The following is a 22102-nucleotide window of genomic DNA, read 5'->3' as shown; positions in this document are numbered from 1 at the left end:
CACAGTTCCCCGTCACCAACGCCACAAGACTTAACGGTCCCCCGAGCTCGTGCTAACCCAACTCGTCCCCTCAAACGCTTTACAACCGTCCCCTCGACCCCAGCTCGCACAGCTGGTCTGGGTTTGATCCTAAAATGGCCACAGACAGCAGGGATAACTAAGGCCAATTACGCAATATTCAAATGTGTCGCCTCAGCCAACACCAGGCGACGACGACCCCTGATCCTCCTGTACTTGGCTCTGGCGAGTCAACGTTTCTGATGTACTGCACAGCTGTTCCCCGGACAACGCAGAGTCGCACAGACGTACCGTCAAGGCGCGTTCGGTTCATATTCCGAGGGTTTCAGGAGGCGAGTCGGGGATTCACGTGGATGAAATTAGCTCGGATTTGGACAATGCCGGGAGCTGGGGAGACGTTAGCCAGGCCGTGGACAACGTCATGAAAGATCTAGAGAGAATTATGATACAGCGAAAGCGCACGACCAACACTACCCAACGCAATCTGGTCTCATAGACACAGTAAAATTCATTTTACTGTACGTTGTAAACCCCTCAGCTTGCACATCTCTCCGCCGACTTCGGAGCTTTCCTACCACACGAGTCTGTCTGAAACAAAGTTTTCACGAGAAGATGGTCGACCAGACCGCTGGATGCTGTAGCCAGCGAATCCATGACCACAGTGTAGGTGGTCTGGTCTAGTACGCTTTGAAAAAACCTTCGGCAATTTCATGACAGTGAGCACTGGGTCCTTGCCGCACATCATGTACGAGTACCATCATAAAAACCTGACCAAAACAACTTACTCAACTAGCGCGACAACTGACATGACCAGTTCAGTGTAAAGCAAAGCAATGCGTTCTGATGATAAAGGAAATAACACTGTGGGTATGAGATGTTCGGCGATGCGCTCCCTGAGGTACACAAATGACGGGTCTTGGTGTTATGATCAGTGACGGTGCACACTCCAGCCACCGCTCCAACAACAAGCAGCGTGAGGAGTCACTACATGAAACCTTCATCACATAACTATGCATCATACTGACGCAGTACTGTTCGCTAGCATGACGTAAGACCACATCTTGACTATGATGTACAAGTCTCGTCTTCGCGTTGCCCAATATACCAAAGACGAACTTAAGACGGTCAAAAGGGAAAATGGGAGTTGGGGTTACTAGTATTATCATTATGGTTATCATAACCCCTAGACTCTTCTCCATGGGTTTTTAAAAGCTTCGAGGCTGCGCTACAATAAGTATCAGGGAAGGAATGAACTCTCTTGGAGTGAGGCGTTCCTCGGCGACACCGTCTGTACTACGATGATACAAGCTCGACCGAAGGTGACTTTTTACTCTCAGGTCAACCACAAGGAGGCGGAGTCCGGCGATGCTGATATTATCATTTTTTTCATCATAATCACGACTTGCGAGCATCACGAAGCAACATGGACTCCCTGCAACATGAGAGGAGACACACGCGCAATACTCTCAAGTCTAAAACGATGGTTCCGTTCACACGATACTGCACAACGATAGTTACGTGTACATTGTTATCATGGTCGGGTCTTGTGCTCAGTGTGAAGGAAGAGTTCTGGCTCTAATTGCTATATGACACCCCGACAGCGTTGTAGATGGTTGAATGTGCGTATTGAGAGAGAGAGAGAGAGAGAGAGAGAGAGAGAGAGAGAGAGAGAGAGAGAGAGAGAGAGAGAGAGAGAGAGAGAGTAACTAAGGTGGGTGAACACTCTAACATGTTTATTAGATGTTCCTGGTGATAGAAAAAGGCAATAGTGAGGGTTATGGTGGGAGGCAACAGTACCCCAACGGCGAGCCTGATGCTAATGGTGAAATGAATTACCAATGATGGTGAATAATGGGCGGATTTAAGAGGATCAAGGTTCTGATGGTTCACCTTCCTGGGGTAATGGTTGTAGTTACTGTGCTAGTTATTGTTCTGGTGGCTATGAGAGGGTTGGTGCTAGTTCAAGTTTAGGTGGTGGTGGTAGTGCCGGCAGTGTGGTAGTGAGTGGTGGTGGTAGCTGCAGTGTGGTAGTGAGTGGTGGTGGTAGCAGCAGTGTGGTAGTGAGTGGTGGTGGTAGCAGCAGTGTGGTAGTGAGTGGTGGTGCCGGCAACAGTGTGGTAGTGAGTGGTGGTGGTAGCTGCAGTGTGGTAGTGAGTGGTGGTGGTAGCAACAGTGTGGTAGTGAGTGGTGGTAGCAACAGTGTGGTAGTGAGTGGTGGTAGCAGCAGTGTGGTAGTGAGCGGTGGTGGTAGCAGCAGTGTGGTAGTGAGTGGTGGTGGTAGCAGCAGTGTGGTAGTGAGGTGCGGCAATACAAACGACTATATTGACGAGAGCGGCAGCTGACGACGCCTCCTGCTGTGATAATGGTGGCACTTGCGCCCCACACAGGAGCGGTGTGCCTGCCCTGCCTCTCGTGCTGATGGCGTCGGGAGGGGACAGTAATGAAGAGAGCGGCCACCCTCCCTCATTACGCCCGACACTTTTACCAGAGGGAGACAAAAATAATGATGTTTTATGCAGTGATGGTTCCATAGAATTACCCTGATGATGCTGCACAACTGCAAGGCCTTCAAGGCTTGGCTGGGGGGCGGGGGGGAGGTAGAGCGTAGTAGTGGAAAGCGGTCGTCGACGCTGGGGGTAGAGAGGTAGGTAGGTAGGTAGAGTGCCTTTGTTTTGCTTGGGCGGAGAGCGTATAATTTTTTCCCCGGGGTGTGGAGGCGTAGTGTCTCGTCGGCATAATAGTAGTCCGTGTGATGATGGCTCGCAGGATAAAATTAATAACGCAAGTGCCGGGAGCGGCCGCTGTGGAAACCTCTCATGTTACAAATTGATTGTTAGGCGCTCCGATACCGCTAATGGAGGAGGATGTAGAACGGGGCTGGTGGCGTTAGGGAATGATAAGCAGTGCCTAGCACGTAATGACATTGTTGGGTGAGGAAATAATGGTGGAACACAAGTGGATGCAGGCCCGCCCACGCTTCCGTCTCACTGATTATGTCTGCTCGGGTATGTGTGTGTGTGTGTGTGTGTGTGTGTGTGTGTGTGTGTGTGTGTGTGTGTGTGTGTGTGTGTGTGCTTGAAGGAAGGGTAACGGGGGTGTGCTGGGGTTCCCCGGCTCCGAAAAGAATGACGTGATTAAAAGGATGTGGTGGGAATGGGTGTAGATAGGGTGGAACAGCTTGGGAGGGAATGAGTAGGGGGTTGGGTGTTGGTGGGTATGGGTGTATGAGAGGTGGGGCGGAGGTGAATCACAATGAAGGAACGGAGGTTGGGAATGAGGAAGATGAGGAAGGATGCTCAAGGCGGTGTGGCGAGTAATGTGCTGTGCAGCGTTGATCATTTTTGTGTGTGTATGATTCTGGGAGAGATGCAGAAAACCACAAAAAAATACAGACACACACACACACACATAGACAAGTATATACACAAAAGCCGCACGAGTGCCGAACTCCCTTCCCATACAGTACAAATAGGTAATTACACTTAAAGACACAGACAAACATATATAAACCTTTTCTTATCATACAAAGATACACCAACACACACACACACACACACACACACACACACACACACACACACACACACACACACACATGCTATTTTTCCTCAGCCAGTTCGTGTGTGTGTGTTACGGGAATATGTTTATGTAGAACTAGACGACTTGGTTTGGTATGATGCAATGAGGTATTACGCATGGTCGTGAACATGAAGTCGAGATATCGTAATCAGCAGATTAAGACATCGTATTCAATGGGTTGTAAATTTGCGACAAAACATTTGTGAGAACAACCAGTAGGAGAATGCTGCCCTGAAGTAAGAGCCGATGTTTTACGAATCATATACTTCATTACAGGTGAAGCATATGCGAGATTTATATTTACGTAAGGTACGGCAACGTGTGAAAGTGCTAGCGAACTATACCTAGAGTGTATCACCATGAACACCCTGTGGGGAACTGGGGCCAACATGGAAGACGAGGTCGGATGTTAAAGTCGTCATGAGAGTAGACCTTACATGACCGTCATGTTGCAGGAGAAGAAACAGCGCATAGGAAAGTGAGGTAGCGAATGAGAAGGGGAAGGATATACTGCCGTGCGAAAACCATAAGGGGTCTGAAAGTGACATTCTGGCCTGGAAGAGATATCGGTGTGAAAGAATACACAGTGCGAAAGAAGCGGTTGCCTGAAGGAAGACATTGCGTGAAAGCAACGATAATGGAACAACGGGTAATGTGTCAAATGCTTGCTTGATTCTACGTTTGGGAGCGGACACTGTGCACCTCTGACGCTCGCGCCTCGCACAATGATAAAGAGTCGTGTGAAATTAATGATGGGGTTACTAATGCAAGACCTGATATTAAGCGAAGGTCCCCAAGCAAGGGATTACCTGCCGTGCAAAATTATCTTCAGCACACGAAGAGGATCATGAATCTATCTATCTATCTGTCTGACTATTTTTCTAACTACCTACTTATCTATCCATCTATTATGATATCATTCTCAACACCTGTGATGAATCCGGCACGTACAGCCTCTGACCATCACTCACACACGTCCTCAACCCGTGACTAGTAAGTTACGGTGAAACATGGACTTCCACACTTATAAAGTTCTTCTTACTTTTCCACTTTATACTTTTAAGTAAATTCATTGAGTGAAAAAGATAATTTGCTTACTATTTGACCTAATAAGTTGTGTGTGTGTGTGTGTGTGTGTGTGTGTGTGTGTGTGTGTGTGTGTGTGTGTGTGTGTGTGCGAGGCGCCCCACCCAGGGCTCGCTGTGACGCTCAGAAAGAACTGAAATGCTTCCTCTACTCACCGTGACGTTTGCCGTCACCAACATCATATTCCTTGGCATCAAAGAGTTATTCATGGGACGGAAGGGACCATGCAAACTGTAATATCGTTATGATTCATGGATGATGATATTCAACCTAAGTAAAAAGCAAAGTACGAGGATGTGACACAGTTACAATAGATCTCACTACTGATAGTAACCAGCAGGAAATAAACAACGGGAATCTATGTATTAGAGGAGACAGGGAGCCGACATCGCCCCCAGCACACCGCTAAATTCCCACCTTAGGAGAACAGGTAAGGTGACCAACCATCTGCCGTGCAGCATTGATCACTTTTTGTGTATGAATGATTCTAGGAGAAACACAAGTTTACACAAAACTACAGAAAGACACACCTACAAGTATAAACACATAAGAACGGCATTCAAGTTCATGGATAAGGAAATATGCAGCAAGCTGTTCACATCCTATATAGGGCCGAAACTAGGATATGGGTCTCTGCTTTGGTCACCGCACCTGAAGGAGCACAACGAGATAATAGAGAAGGTCCAGAGGACGGCAATAAAAATGAGCTGATTTACAGGGAAAGGCTAAAGGCCTTAAATTTGCCTACCTTGGAAGACAGAAGAGCCAGGGGTGACCTGATTAGAATATTCTAAGTTTATTAACCAAACTGATGATGTAGACAATGATCAGTTCTTCGAAATGTGTAAGTATATACCACCCAGACGACATAACATGAAAATTAAGCAAGAGACTTGCTTAAAAATCTGTAAACAGATACTTTAATGGTACAAGAGATGGGGGCCCCACTTCCTCCTCGTACAGTACAAACAGGGAATCACAACTAGGTAGTTAGATACACATACACAGACAGGCACAAATAAAAACACATACAGACACACACAGACACAGGCAGACTGACACAGAGAGAGGCGGCCGGGGTCAGGGGTCGGTCCCATGTTGCTAGTTAGGCGCTAACTGGCCTGATCCGGGTCCCTGTGGGTCATCTGGGGCTCGGATGAGGCACCGAATTTGGCAGTAATTTAGCGACCTTTTATTATAGCCCGGCACAGCCAATTATTTGTGGCTTTGTATTGGCGGAAATATGAAGTGTTCTGGTCTTTTTGAATAATGTAGGAACAGCAGGTTAGTCAATCATTCACTGCCAATATTACTGTTTTACATTTTTTATACACAGAGTGATTTAACTCACTTACTATCAGAAAACGGCGATACATACCAGATTTTTGTTGTTGTCGTTTTGATAGGAAAAGAGCGATGAAATGGTTGATGGTAAATTATTGTACATATTTTACAATTTAATAACCACTACAGGGGAGAATGTTGTGACACTTGGCCCAGTAATGACGGTACACACAATACGTGATGTGCTCATTACCCCTCTAATGATGGCTCCAAAATTTGGGCTGCTACAGGTTGGTTGGAGGGGGGGGGGGGGGATTTAGCACCCCCTCCGTGCATAATCGTAAATAACAACAAAGATCACGAGGAATAATGGGAAGTAGCTGGGGGGGAGGGGGCCCCCCAGGGCTGGGCACACAACGTGTATTGTGTCACATATTGCCTCTGGCTACGCTATAAACACCCTCTATTGTCCCTCTACCCTCCACCTGCACCCCTTACCCTCCACCTGCATCCCTCCCTGCCTTCCACCTGCACCACTCCCGACCCTGCACCTACACCCCTCCCGACCCTCTACCTGCACCACTCCCTACCCTCCACCTGCACCACTCCCTACCCTCCACCTGCACCGCTCCCTACCCTCCACCTGCATCCCTCCCTGCCTTCCACCTGTACCGCTCCCTACCCTCCACCTGCACCCCTCCCGACCCTCCACCTGCACCGCTCCCTACCCTCCACCTGCACCGCTCCCTACCCTCCACCTGCACCGCTCCCTACCCTCCACCTGCACCGCTCCCTACCCTCCACCTGCACCGCTCCCTACCCTCCACCTGCACCCCTCCCGACCCTCCACCTACACCCCTCCCGACCCTCCACCTGCATCCCTCCCGACCCTCCACCTGCACCACTCTCAATCCCTCAATACGTTAAGGATATGTGTTATCAGTAAACATGACCGCTTCCAAAAGTGATGTATGAAAGCTCTCTGTGTCAGGGTCCAGCCACCTGGTGCAGCAAACTGTAAACTGGGTACGGTACTTTTCCCTTTCACACTTTCACACAAAAATTTCCCCGGTAGTGTGTTTCCTTCATACTACATGATGCCTCCCTCCATTTTTTCCCTCCTGCCGGTAGTTGAGCCGGAGGGAAAGGTGGGTGGGGAAGTGCCTTCTGCTTTACTATTCTGTGTTTAATTCTTTTAAATCAAAATGCATATAACTTCGTCGTGGACCATCCGTCCTGTTATCTGCGCTTGTCATGTACTTCTATGTACTCCACTCACACCCCTCCCTTCACTCCATCTGCCCTCAACCACTACCCCTCCACTCCTCCGTGTCTCTCTCTCCATAACAAACCATTACAATGACCTACACATGTACGACAGAGTCCGGTTACATAGGAACATACGATGATGAATTACCGCACTTAACCAAGCTGTAACTATAAGACCTAAACAACACCCTTCCTTCCTTCCTTCCTTCAGCTAACCAGCCAACGTATCCTCTTCATTCATGCATCAGGTGACCCTCGGCCTCTGTACCCCTCCAATTCACCTTTTCCCTCCCACTTTCCCTGCCGACACTTGCCAGGCTCCCACTGGTGAATCCTTACAAGTGGGTAAAGGACTTACTGCCACAGGCGTCAGAAACAAGGGTTAGATGGATGGATGTGTACAGTACGACCCTTGGGTATGACGGATTGACCCCTGACCTGATCGTTAAGGGCTGGGTCAGAGGCTAACCCATCAGACCCAGGGTTCGCACAGACCTACTCAAGGGTCGTATCGTCGTCGTGCTTAAGGGTCGTATGACCATGCTTAAGGGTTGTAACCACATGCCCAAGGGTCGTGCCGTCATGGTGAAGGGTGTTACGTTGACGTAAGGTGATCATATAACGTACGACGTAGTATTAACAATGGCCGTGTGGATGGCAACGTATCATTACGTCTTACAACGTCATCATGCTAACGAGCTGCTACTCCTCACTTCAGCGTTGTATAAGGACGGAGCCTTCCTGGGTTATGTGTGTGTACAGTCCAGTGATGGAGGAGGAGAGGGACGGGTAGAGCTTGGGCAGTGAAGACGGGGAGGGAAGACGTAAGTGAATGAAGGGGAAGGAATGGGATGGGTGAGGTGTGGGAGAGGGTAGTGGGGAAGGGTAGTGGGGGAGGAGAGCTGTGGGATAAGAGGAAAAAGTGAAGGTTTGGAGGGGAGGGGAGGTGGAGTGCTTGGGTGGGTGGGGAGTGAAGGGAGGGGGGAAGAGGGGGTAATTAAAGCGTCATTAGGCCAGCTGGCAGAGTGGGTGGGTGGGGGGGTGGGGGCTGGGTGCTCTGCTGTCCCGGCTTCCAGACCCCCCACTCTTATTGTGGTGGTGGTGGTGGAGAGGGGGAAGGGTATTTAGTGTTGGTGGTGGTGGTGGTGCTATTCACCTTACCCTAACCTGTGGAGTAGAAAGAATGTGATATAGAAGGGGTCAGAGAGAGAGAGAGAGAGAGAGAGAGAGAGAGAGAGAGAGAGAGAGAGAGAGAGAGAGAGAGTGTGTGTGTGTGTGTGTGTGTGTGTGTGTGTGTGTGTGTGTGTGTGTGTGTGTGTGACCTTTTTACATAATAACTAATCCACTTTACCAAACAACTGAACCAAATTCCAGGCCGTGCCGACGTACTTCCCATCCATTATCGGATATATCAGATCCATTATCCACTTGCATGCATATTCAATTACTTATTCACTGTTATGGAGGTGGACCAGTGAAAACACATGCTGCTCTCTGACACTTCCCTAAGTGTTCTGTGATATACAGTGACAGTGGCAAGGTGAGGTACTTCCCCAGGTTTTATTGTAATGTACAGTGGCAAGGTGAGGTACTTTCCCAGGTTTTATTGTGATGTACAGTGGCAAGGTGAGGTACTTTCCCAGGTTTTATTGTGATGTACAGTGGCAAGGTGAGGTACTTTCCCAGGTTTTATTGTGATGTACAGTGGCAAGGTGAGGTACTTTCCCAGGTTTTATTGTGATGTACAGTGGCAAGGTGAGGTACTTCCCCAGGTTATATTGTAATGTACAGTGGCAAGGTGAGGTACTTTCCCAGGTTTTATTGTGATGTACAGTGGCAAGGTGAGGTACTTCCCCAGGTATTACTGAGATGTACAGTGGTAACTTGAGGTACCGTTATACTGTCACATCTTGTGAAGACATCACTGTATATAACCTTAAAAGGTGAACACGATGCGACCCTGGCAACAATGTTCAAGAGATGGGACCCCACGAATGTAGATCCCCTTCCCCATACTGAACCAGGAGTTATGATTAACAAGATGAAGATATTGATTTCTGCTTAATCTAGTAGTTCACATGATGCCTTCTGCTTTACTACTCAATTTCTATCAGTATTTTGGACTTTAACACATCAGATAACCTTGTTACTGACCAGCAGGTCTGTTATTTGTCTTTCTCATGTGCCCTCTGTCTGTCTGTCTGTCCGTCTGTGCCTCGAGACTACGTAATCCTGAAGCATCATGATGTCATGATGAAAAACCTTGTGAATCTTATGTCTCGGATTCAGGAAAAAAAAATATATCAATTTGCTAGAGAGCCTAATATACATGGTAAATGTACCTGTATATGATTACATCTTACACCAAACTTTCCTGGAACAATAAAGTGTTCGCTGCACGTCGTATGCAAATTTGCGGAAGTGCGACGCTGGCTGGCAAGTTTTTCTGGCATCGAATATCTGCTAATTGCTTCATCGATAACGATCAAACTGTGAGACGACTTACTTCATTACGAAAACCACGACACAAAAACCTGTAGAAGGGGCTGACGAAGGAGTCTAATTAAAATGTCATCAGAAGATTCTCTGTCCCGCACGATGGATGGGATCCTGCCGGAGGAGGGTGGGAGTGTGGGAGGATGAGTCACCGTCAGCAGGGGAGGTACAGCGGCTTTTGTCATGGTTACGCCGCTGCCAACCGCGCCTTGGTTTGATACCCAGGCAGTTGCACTGCTAAGCCCCTCCAGTGTTGTCAGAAAGCCTCATTAGTGGCTATGATAATACTTATTAAAGAACTGTATCCAGACAGTTCGGGTCTTACGTGCACGATGCAATGCACTTAACCCTTGTGGTATGTGGGTTGTCGGGGGAGGAAAGAGAATTTAATTGTCTACCGCCGGAATGAGATTTGAAGACAGTTTTAACAGGCCTCATTACCATCCTAAGTTATCGGTGAGGGACAGGTTTATGTGTCTCATAAAGGAGAGAACCCAGCAGGAGACTGCAAGAAGGGAAGGGGACGGGTTCATAACTAGGTTTCAGCAAGCTACTGTAGAAGGGAAGGTGACGACTTACCTTCTTGATGGTGCCGGTGCTAGTGCCGAGGAAGACGACGGTGTGGGCGGCAGCGGCCGTGGCCTGCACGCCTGTGACCAGGGTCGTGGGCAGGCGCAGGGCTGCTCGACCCACCACTGGGGACGGCCCGGAGATCTTGAGTCCCACCTCACAGAAGTCTGGGATGTTGCCCATGGCGCCCTTCTTGGGACATTTACCGTTGAGGATGGGGCCGGAGATGTACTCCATATTGCGGTACTGCATGGAGCCGTTGAAGCACATGTGGATGGTCTCGTTAAACTTGGCCTCTATGTCGTACACGGAGTAGACGCACACGGCGGAGGCGGACTCAGGGTTCGCAGTGTGGCCTTTAGGAGGAGCAAATACACCCACCAAGAGCAGGTCACCCTCCGCCCTGCCCATGCTGGCCGCCAGGTCGCTGCCGGCCTTCACCAGCTTCGCGTCCTGCATCAGGTTGTAGTTGGTGCCGTAGCTTCCGTGGCACTCCAGAGTGATCTCCGTGTACGAGTCGTAGTTGGCGTCTGATATGCAGGACCTGGAAATACGGCTCACGTAGCCGGACTCTTCCTGCCCCGGGAGGTGGGATTTCTTCTGCACCGTCAGGAAATAAACATATTTGGTTGCCGTGAAGCCATACACATACTGAACGAGAAAGTGGTCCCGTAGTTTGACATCTATACGTAAGAGCGACTGCTTGGCGAAGGAGTACTTTGCATATTCCAAGTCGTTGAGATTTCTCGTCGAGATGGCGGGGACATCGTGGCGATAGTCGCCGACGGTGGTGAAGGTGGTACCGACGTAGAGTGCTTGCGACCCTTCCCAGGCGTTGTACCGCTCTGGACCCACGAAGGCAAACGTAGAGGCGTCGGGATGGTTCGCTGCCACCGATTTGGGGATGTACGTGAGGTGGACCGACAGGTTGCCCAGCCTGTACTTATCGCATGCCCCTTGCGACACAGACCCACAGGCGATCACTGCGTTCACCGTCGGGGCTACGACCAGCAGCTTGTTGTAGTTATCTGTGAGGACCTTGTGCACGTCATCATCGCACCTGGTGGCGTGGCAGGACGGGGAGTCTAGCCGCGGCCCCGTCTTCACCTGATGCAGCGGGTGCAAGCCACTGCCGTCAAGCTGGTACAGACGGTTCACAGCACCGAGGTACACGTCGTCATTGTCTGGGTCGAGCGCCAGGTGGGTGAGGCGGTGGCTGCTGTTGGCAGGCGTGAACTGTGCCACCACCGCCCGGGTCACGTTGAAGGCCACGGTGCCGGCGCTGGAGTCCCACTGCCACGCCTCATCCGAGTTTTCCTTAGCTGGACGTGGCCTCCCGCCCGCCTCCGGCAGCAGGGACCCGCCCAGGACGAGATGTAGTCCGCTGAGCAGCAGGTAGAGGCGGGCGGCCCGGAGTGCCAGAGGACAAACCGCTGGTGCCGCTGCTGCTACTGCCGCTGCCATGGCGGCCCGCGGCGTCACTCACCGAGAGGGGACCCACGCCTCACACGCCCGGCCCATCCTGCAACACAACACAACACACATGTCAGTACAACACAATATTACAAGTTCATGCTCACATCAGTAGTACAACAACAACAACAACAACAAACAAAACGCATCATATACCACCAACCCTGATCACAACACAACTGAAATCATGACAAAGTGAAGAAAATGAAAATGAAAAAGTAAAGTCATGGTCATCCACTTCCTGACCGTATCCGCGATCCTCCTGTTGTCTAACTGCAAATTAATTCTAGATCGGCGCCATTACGAACCGTTAACCCAGTTTCCACCAACACCAGAATTATCAACCAGTGTGTCCACTCACACCCTGACGCTACCATGACCAACCACGCTCTCCATTTTCCCCCTACAACACCAGGACTACCCACTAACTACACCTGCAGATAATTACCCTCCCTTATCTTGTGGGTCAGGAACCTCCCAACAACCCCGTTACCTAAGCCTCCGAGGACATTGTCTCTACGAGGTCACAGGTCTCGCCAAATACCATTCACATTTTAACCCTTGCCGGCGGCTACTTGGCAACATGTATGGCATCTCACGACTTGTATAACTGTAGTGTACACAGTTCTGTATACAGATTCCCTAGTTATATGATGTACAGGAGGATAGGGATGTTTTCTATGTGGAATTCCCTATTGGTACTGTGCGGGGAGAGAGGTATACACTTGTGCGTTGCTTCTGAATACGACGGTACAACCCTCGAGCATGATGGAAGGAGCGTCGTGCACGACAGCACGACCCTTGGTTATGAAGTGTAAACCTTTGACTGACGTGTCAGGTAAGACAGGACACAGGCCAACACACACACACACACACACACACACACACATTATATATATATATATATATATATATATATATATATATATATATATATATATATATATATATATATTAGAGTTTGCCAAAGTAATATGAACGTTCTCAACCAAAACCATAAAATCACAACACACGTATACAGGTTTTTAGTTATTATGCTACCAACACTGAGAGACTTTTGCCTCAATAAATAATTCTTCTCTCTTTTGAGAGAAAGAAATATGCATGACACACCTGTCAGGTGAAAAATGAAATACAACAACACTTAGAAACACGAGTAAAACTATTCCCTCAACACAGTAAACGCCTTCCCTGCAGAGTCTAAGAGGCTTAAACAGCACAGAACTCAGACAAGAATATCAGCTTATATAAACATATAATATTCTTACCATTAAATCTAATCAACAATCTTTGAGACAGAACATAAAGCTGATTTTTACTCTATATATAAATGTGAACGTGACCTTTACATCTTGAAGAGCATTCAGAAGGATATTACTATCTTGTACCAAACGCTTAAACGCAGGTTCCCTTAAGGCCACGAAAACATATGTGTGGTACTAGATTCTCAGACTTATGTGCTCGCAAGTATTCAGAAAAGGTAATAATATACAAGGAAACGAAATATAACAAAATATCAACGATGAAAATAATAACAGTGATGCAATACGAACACAACTGTCACTGATCCACAACAGTTATTACTTATAATAGAAGCAAGTGTGATGATGTTCTTGTCAAACGAGAATCAATAATGAGACGAAACGTCGATATAACAAATGTAGTAGTGTCACTTTCCCCTCGACACACGCGTCTTCACCACACCATCCTGAGTGTTTACACTGAGGAAGTGAGATTACCGGATCCTCCCGCACCCACCCTTCTTAGTCACCTTCTACGACACGCAGGAGACACGTGGGGAACACTCCATCTCACCCATCCCCGGAAATAATAATAATAACAATAATGATAATGACATTCTACCAGTTCTACAACGGTCTGCAGCCTATATAATCTGCTGCCACAGGTCGCTCACTCACTCCAGCGAGTGAAACCCGGTCGAACCATCATGAATGATTCGGAACATACCCGAGTGTCGTCAGGCCAGCAAACCGAACCTTTGGCTTCATAATCAAGGACCATGTAAACATACCGACAAGCAGCGGGCTCGTTTACAGGTGCCTGACTGCTGAATAATATCGTGTGTGGTCCATGGCGGGAGCGACCAGGGAAGGCAAGTGAGTCCAGTTGTAGCAGACGGGGTTATGTTTTGCCTTTCTGAATGGGGTTAGACTAAGGCGGTGAACCAAAGCGTATGGCACATGAGATAACTTCCTCCTTATAGGATAACAGAATGAACGTAAGTCTGATAGATTTACTATCAGCAAGAACTGCACAAAATATACCGAACTACAGAAGGTAATTTTCCCTGTCCATAGCTTAACAGAAAGCCACTGCTAATCAGAGGGAGAATACGAACACTGCGTTTGTGAAGAAGACAATTTTCAAGCCTAAAATGAGACAACACTGTTCCCCCCAGCAGGAGAACAACTTCAGATAACCGTAACACGACAATATAGGGTTCTGTTAGACAGAACATTACAACTAGTGTATGATGCGCTTCTCACACGTAACTTCAAATATTTTTGAGTATGACGACAGCCTGTATGACGACCCCTGCGTCTGCATACTCCTGTTGTGCATGACAGAGTAGAGTCTCTGTCCGTACAACGCACACACCCACACCAACCCTCTCCCTGCCACTCACACTCACACACACACACACACACACACACACACACACACACACACACACACACACACACACACACACACACACACACACACACACACATAACCAGCGCTAGGCTGGACCGGGGTACATGTAGCAAATACATGATTACTCACAGTACAAACCCACCCTCGCCTGTCCAACTGATGGTGGAGATGGACCAGGGTTATCTGTCTCCACACTCCTACCTCCCACCTGCTCACACAACGGCCGGTGGTGGTCATAACACATCACGAGGTAATGGGCGAGCATCCTCAGGGTTCCTGGGCCCACATGTATATAGGCACATATGTCATTCCCCTATGCCGGTGCACTGGACCCACTGTATGCTCTATACTTGCCTCACCCTGACCCTAACCATACACCATTCTCTCCTGCTATCATTGGAATGCTTTGCCTTTGCATATTCAGAGAACAGAGAACTTAATACTAGAAACTAAACTTAGTTAAGGAGGGGATCTAAGAACACGAGAATCGTTAAACAAAAGTGGTCGAGTTGCGTCTACAGTTCTGAAATTTTGTGCATCGAGCACTGACGAAACGAACTGTTCCACGTCACTGACTGCTGCCTTCTGCTGTAGCTCATGGTGTTATGTCTGATGACAGACACCTGGATCATCTGGCTCTGAGCCGAACAAAATCGAAAGGTAACGGAGGTCGACCTAAGCAGATTCCCAGGTATGCCGTGTCGTTCTTATGGCTTGTGGTCCTCGATGAAGAATACAGCAAGCTTCATTTTACCACATTCAATATCATTCCTACTGGATGACCTAATGAACGGTTGTCGCATCTTTGGCTACCTTCTCCTGCTCTCTCTCCCTCATTGCAGACTCGTCATTACGTGCAAACAGACAGGTAAGCACTGGACAAGGGGTTTCCACACTGGACAAGGGTTTCCACAAGAGAGAAATGGTCACGGATAGATCACACAGATCTCCATATGTTAGAAAGCCTTTTCGCCTCCATCGTCATAAATAAAAAAAATCTACGTTATTCTTATTGCCTTCCAGTGGTAACATTTCTTCGTCACAGACCATCAGGTCTTCTTCTACCTGGGTTTCCCATGTACTGTCCTCCAACAGTAGACCTCGTCTTGGAACACCACGTCTTCTGCTATCTCTCAATCTCATGTACACTCATGCACTGTTCTCTAGCTAGTACACAGCCTTCTCATAAATCATCAGGTCTTTTATAACCTGTATTTTCCAGGCTCTCCCTTGTGGTTTCCCGCCGGCTATGGCCAATATCTGTCCATCAAATGGTGAAGAGGGTTACAATCTCACCTGATAACAGTTCTGGTGAATCCTAAGTGAAAATCCCCATCACTTTCGTTAATACATTCGTAAGTTACGAGAGTTGCATGTGGCAAAGCATTTCATTCCGGCTAACCTTCTGTCCTGCCTCATATCCGGTTATGAGTTCCTGCAATGCTGATCTGCTTCCTCACAGGACGCCTTTCTTTCCCCAGATGAGACTCAAACCTCTCGAACGCCCTCTATCACACACAAGAAAATGTAATTGGTTCGCTTGTGTGTGATGGGTCACGGGTTATGATGATCACTCCCTAACGTGCCACACACCTCTCCTACAGGAAGGTCTCCAGATGCTCCCAGCTTCTCTTTATGGTATACAATGGTTCAGTCTCAGTGTGTCTCTGTTTTATTTTTTCTATTCTGTTGCTAAGTTTTGTTCGACCGCGGGGGGGGGGAGAGAGAGAGAGAGAGAGAGAGAGAGAGAGAGAGAGAGAGAGAGAGAGAGAGAGAGAGAGAGAGAGAGAGAGAGAGAGAGAGAGAGAGAGAGAGAGAGAGAGAGAGAGAGAGAGCACAACTTTAAAGATTAAAAATCCATTAATTCTTGGGCTCCTAAGACAAGGGAGTTTGCCACCAAAATCCACTACTTTCGTGTCTTAAAAGTTGACTTGTGAGAAATACCTCGTTTGACGCTAATCACCAGCTGGACATCCATCAGGATACTGAAACTAATACAGATTTTTCCTTTCTATATCTTAATTAGTCATGGTTTTTACGTCAGGTCTCCGAACATCGTTGCCCAGGTTATACTTAATACAATACTTTGAGAGCAGCAACTTAAGTCTTTCCCTGAGATTTCCTCAATGGCATTTATTTTCTTTTCGCATTCTGGTAATATAATCAATACACAATTCTGGAAACAGCTGATATATACCAAAAAAATTACCGATCAGCTTTCCTTCCGCAGATGTCTGGCAATTCATCCTCATTCACATCTTAGATTTCCAACCAGTAAAAAACTCTTGTTTGCAGTTTCGAACCCGGGTCCTCTCGTCAATGGGCCGAGCGTGCTGACTAGTTCGCCATATCTGTACTGGGGTCAATGTGCGCACTGAAGTCACGTGATGCTGTCGTGTAATGGCTCTAATCTGGTGTAATGAAATCCTGAAAAAGTTTTCTCTTTTCTTTCAAGTAACATAATACTTCATACACATCCTATGCCTTGTTCTATATATGAAGCTAGACGGGGAAACGGTGTGTGTGTGTGTGTGTGTGTGTGTGTGTGTGTGTGTGTGTGTAAGATTCTTACATACGCTGGAAGGTATATGTATGTATGTCTATATATGTCTATATATGTAGGTGAGTCGGTGTGTGTCTGCAAGTTTATGACATGCGCAAATGTATATCTACATGAGGATAGATACGCGCATCTGTGTACAAGTTATCAGACATTATTTTCACAAGAGAATCCATATTAAAATTTCCTGCCATTCTATCACAAATCCCTTGTGCCCTAAGGAGTGTCGCTGACCTACCTGGATTCTATGAACAATAGACTATAAACAAGAAATTCACAACCACAACATCTCTCAAACTCACCTCCACCCATCACATACTGACGTCTACATGGGCCTTCATGTCCCTCACCCACCTGCACACCCACCTGCCTGATACACACAGTGTAATTACCATACCACACAACTGTGTATGAAGTTCTCACTTGACACATCCAAGTAGAATAATTTCCGCTTGACGCCTGTGTACTCCAAGCTTCCTATCAACACATAAAGGTACATTAATTTTCATATCAAATCTCCGTGACAAAGCATCGATTTAAGACACCCATGTATACTCCCTTCCCACATTGTTGCACCCAGGTATTGTATTCTCATATTGATATGCCAACTCACTATGTAGTTCACATCACAAAATGATTTATAGAAACTTTCATCTTATTGCTGTGTATCTAACGACTTCTATTTGGCACATATAAGAGCTGATACTCCAATCTGAACGACTGCCCCTCTGATACAGTCGTGTAGCCTGGCTCCCTTCTGAGACACTCATGTAGTAAACGACCATCAGAAGTAGTAAACGACCATCAGAAGTAGTGAACGACTATCACAAGAAACCATAAACTGAATCTTCAGCTTAATCATCTTCGAAATAAAGACGTTCAGGTATCAAAAAGACTGCCGACTTTGAGGGATAACTTTTGTTAAAGTCTCCCGTCTTTTTTTTTTTTCCTGGATTCAGTAAAGTCTTTCAAGTGATGTCTCTAATCTAATCCCATCCTCCTCCAGTACAGCTTCGAGCCTTCACTGCTTTTAATGAAATCTCGATTTTCCTTCCTCAAGTGAAGTTCTCATACTTAAGTAAGATCAGTAATCTTCCCTTCCATTACTTTACCTTACAGTTTTCCTTGCCACCAGTTAAACGTCGTATATTTCTTTCATTTGATAACGCTTTTAGCATTCACTTCATTCACTAAAGCCTTCGACTCTTTCTTTCTTCAGTACAGCCTTTTTGTCCTTTTTCCTTCCACACAAACTCTTCTGCTATCTTCCTCCTGGAACATGCTCCATCCATCCTGAAATAAGTTCCATTCCTCCTGGAACAACGACCATCACCACTGAAATAAGACTCTTTTCCTTCTAAAATAAATGCCATCTCTTCCTAGAAGAGGCTCCATCCCTCCTGAAACAAACTCCATTCGTCCTGGAATAGGTTCCATTCCTCCTGAAACAAATTCTGTTCCTTCTGAAATAGGTTTCATTCCTCCTGGAACAGGCTTAACTTCTCCTGGAAAAGGTTTCATCCCCGCTTCACTAAAGACATTAGAGCCCCCTTCGCCACCTCACTATCTTCACCAGACGCCTTCCTCCAGTCACTTCACCGTGGGGTTGTTAACACCTTAACTGGAGAAGACCATTAAAACTAACGTGATATGGTAATTCTTCGGCTCATTGAGAGAGAGAAAGTTTGGGAATTAACAAACTGTACCAATCTGAGTCAATCTTAATCTTGTGTGACGGCAGTGTTGAGTTTCTTCCTCTTATTCTTCTTGTCCTTCTTTTCTTTTTTATTCTGAGGAAATATTCGTCCTTTCCTTCCTAAACTTGGTATACGTTTCCTATACTGCGTGATGATGGGTGTAATCACTTGGGAACACATGAATAATGCAGAAGGCGGAAAGAACTCACATAAGTAAACATTAGGTGGTCACTCTGGGAGAACCTAAACCATCACTCATGACGTTAAACAGAAGAGTTTTTCCAATTCTAAAAAGACTGGGTAAATACAGATGAGCACGTGCAGAGGACGTGCCTGGGTGATCATGTTGTGACTGAACTACGTCGGTCACAAGATGTCTCAAGGTGGTTTCACACTTAATAAATCCTGTGGAAGTAATTCCACACGTTTCACTGTGTGACTCCCACACAATGAAACCAACCAACTGACGTTGGTTTCGGACGTGATTCTGTTTATCACATGCCAGTGCGTAACTCTACAATACTCTGTGAGAACACCTTGTCATCACTACAGTCAAAGGGTGACGATGGTGTATAGTTCTGAGTCATAGTCGTCCACTGACGGTGTAGACTTGGAAGTATGACTTCCGGGATATTCCATGAGCCAAGCCGTACCCACGTCTTCCGTCTGCGCTCCAAAACAAACTTTTGATCTTACGATAGAGACAGTGTAAGCTTAAGAAGGTCTTTGTAACTTTTCACACTCGCCAACATGGTCCACCTATACTGGTAAACAACATTATTGTCGTGTAAAAAAATATATATAAACACTCAGATAAGTGTCATCATCTGTTGTGCCCCTAGCGTGTGGAGGGCCGGTTGGTTAAGCCCTTTATTTGCATCACCCCATACTAGCTGTAAGGGCGTGGCATACATAACAAGTTGGGTCAATATCCATATATATGGACAGAAGGGTAGTATACGAGACAAGTTACAGTGGTGGGCTGAGATCCCCATGGATTGAACACATAGACGTCAGGGGCGGCCAAAGTTAGGGCGTAATAGAAGAACAGGTTCCCACAGGTCATATGTATCAGACCACACTAACTATAGGAGAACATGTGGTGCACAGGTCGTGTCGCTACCCATAAATATATATACAGACTAGAATATTATATGACGCAAGTTTGGCAGGTGAGCTGAAGGCCTTAAGGGTATACTGCATGAAGAACAGACTCTATACAGGTTAGAGTCATTCAGTGAATAGTCACATAGTTCCATCACATCGAAGCCGGTGTGGCGTAAATCAGATGTGGTGAGACACTCCACAGCAGAGTGTTGGAGGGATTCTCTGTAGGCCGCACCACAAAGTTCACGCTGGGAGGCGTGGCACCAAGTTGCCAGATACACCGATAACCTATCCTAGTGCGGACAGCGACCAATCAGTTTTCAATCACGTCTCTTTATTTACAACCCCACATGCTATGGCACGAGCCAGGCATCATGGACGCTCGACCAACTTGGAGTGTGCAGAGTTATCAGGGACGTGGGCGGCACGGCGGTGAGGAGAGAGGTTCACGGGCTTCCGACTAAATCGCATCTCCCAGGAGCACTGCTTATGTCTTCCATACTTGTGTGGAGGGTCACAGTGCCTGCCATAGTGCTTGATACTAGCACTAGCTGAACTGTGGAAATTACGGAGGCTAGCAAGGCCTTCGCCGGTCTCCTCGAGCAGCACTGTTTTGACAGTACGACGGGAGAGATTCAAGGGGAATGTCGGCAGTCGGTCTGGTTCACGTCTCTCGGGCGATGACATCAACAGCATCATGTCTGGTAAGGCCTATAAGACAGGGAATCCAGAGGAACTTATTAGTGTGAGTGCTGGCAGAAGCCCAGCTCAGTGAGGTGTTTAATTGAATAGACCAGAGGAACACTCACGCCTGACAGTGTTAAGGGACTGCAGTCAGTGATGATGAGTTGACTAAGGGCTTTGTCAACAATGTATTGTAGGAATTACGGTGTGCCAACTGGTTCACTATGAGCGACATTCACTCGAATAGAGAGACTTAAAAGGACAGAGTAAAGGCAGCCTCCCGCAGGGTCGAGAACACAACCTTCTCCTGACACAGTATTTAGGACAGAATATTTGGTTTCTTGAGTAATACGGCGTATGACCGGTGTGGAGGTTTGGGATTTGGAAGAGACACGAGTAAAGTGGAGGGTGACGGGAGGTACAGATGTATATGGTTTAAGTCTAGAGTGGTATGGTTTAAGTTTAGAGTGGGAAAGGCAGGTTATGGAGGAATGTTTCATGTATGATAGTCTGGAGCTAGAGACGATTATGATATGTGAGGATTACAGTGATTCTTCCATCTCAAGTAGTTGGTTGGTGGGTACTGCTTGTTGGAGAGGAGACGAGGCAGGGGCTGAGGGAGGAAGGTGACAGTTTGTAGAAGACACTCAATATCTGACGGTGGCTACTAAGTGTTAGTTCCCTCATCATATACAGAGGTGAGAGGCTGCAGGACATACCCTATGAAAACACCACGTTTGGTGTGGTAACGACTGAGGATAAGATGCAAGGCCTCGTCTTGGATAACCTGCAGATTCTTTAGGTTGGCTGGTAAGTCCTGGAGAGGTCAAGTTCATGGTTGTCATTTAGTGACCAAATTTAAAGATAAAAGGACCTGGCTAATGTAGCATTAACTCCCTACTATTTTGCTGGCATGGGAGGGAAGGTGTTGTATACAGCCTGGATGTGTCTTGTAAGGATAGTACAACTAAGGCCCGGAGTATGGTGGAGACCACCCCCAGATATTTGGAGTACTGGAGGCGAAGGTTTTGGAGGGTGTGGGCCGATGGTGATGAGGTGAAGGGTGGTGAGGGGTGAGGAACAGTGAGGGGTGATAAGAGTGAGGGATGGTGAGGGCGAATTATAGTAGTCGGGAGGAGGATGAAATAGAGTGGTCTTGGGGGAAGAAATATAGTTGTCTGGGGATAGGAAATACGATGGTCTGGGGAACAGAACTATGGTGGCCTGGGAGGATGAGGCAGCGATAAGAACAGAGGAAGCCCCAGCAAGGAACAGGGCGAGCCATATGAGAAGATGTGCACATATGAGACGAGGGAAGGATGTTGGCCGGTATGATTACCCGTGATAATGGTGGTGATGGGAAGTGGTGTGGGTCACGGGGAAAACCACATGAACACATCACGATGACCATAATGATGATGATGATGATGATGATGATGATGATGAACAATGATACCTACTGCCGTCCCTCAAGGGTTTATGAAGGATAGAGACAAAGAGAGAGAGAGAGAGAGAGAGAGAGAGAGAGAGAGAGAGAGAGAGAGAGAGAGAGAGAGAGAGAGAGAGAGAGAGAGAGAGAGAGAGAGAGAGAGAGAGAGAGTTGCACAGATAAACAGAACAT

The 22102-nt window shown here is 47.2% G+C and overlaps 1 protein-coding gene across 2 annotated transcripts in view; it reads right to left on the bottom strand.

Annotated features, from left to right (window-relative positions):
• The window catches only part of LOC139765193 (plexin-B-like), a 487569-nt gene that overhangs the window by 141845 nt on the left and 323622 nt on the right, over nucleotides 1–22102 (bottom strand). For both annotated transcript variants that reach the window (XM_071692480.1, XM_071692481.1), the window contains exon 2: nucleotides 10312–11824. In XM_071692480.1, the coding sequence (XP_071548581.1) occupies nucleotides 10312–11766 (1455 nt within the window). In that variant the 5' untranslated portion in view covers nucleotides 11767–11824. The remainder of the gene's footprint in view (nucleotides 1–10311; nucleotides 11825–22102) is intronic.

This window comes from Panulirus ornatus, chromosome 53 (assembly GCF_036320965.1).
Source record: "Panulirus ornatus isolate Po-2019 chromosome 53, ASM3632096v1, whole genome shotgun sequence".
In the NCBI taxonomy this organism is placed as follows: domain Eukaryota; kingdom Metazoa; phylum Arthropoda; class Malacostraca; order Decapoda; family Palinuridae; genus Panulirus; species Panulirus ornatus.
Note: the sequence above shows the minus strand (reverse complement) of the source record. Positions and strands in the feature narration are given on the sequence as shown.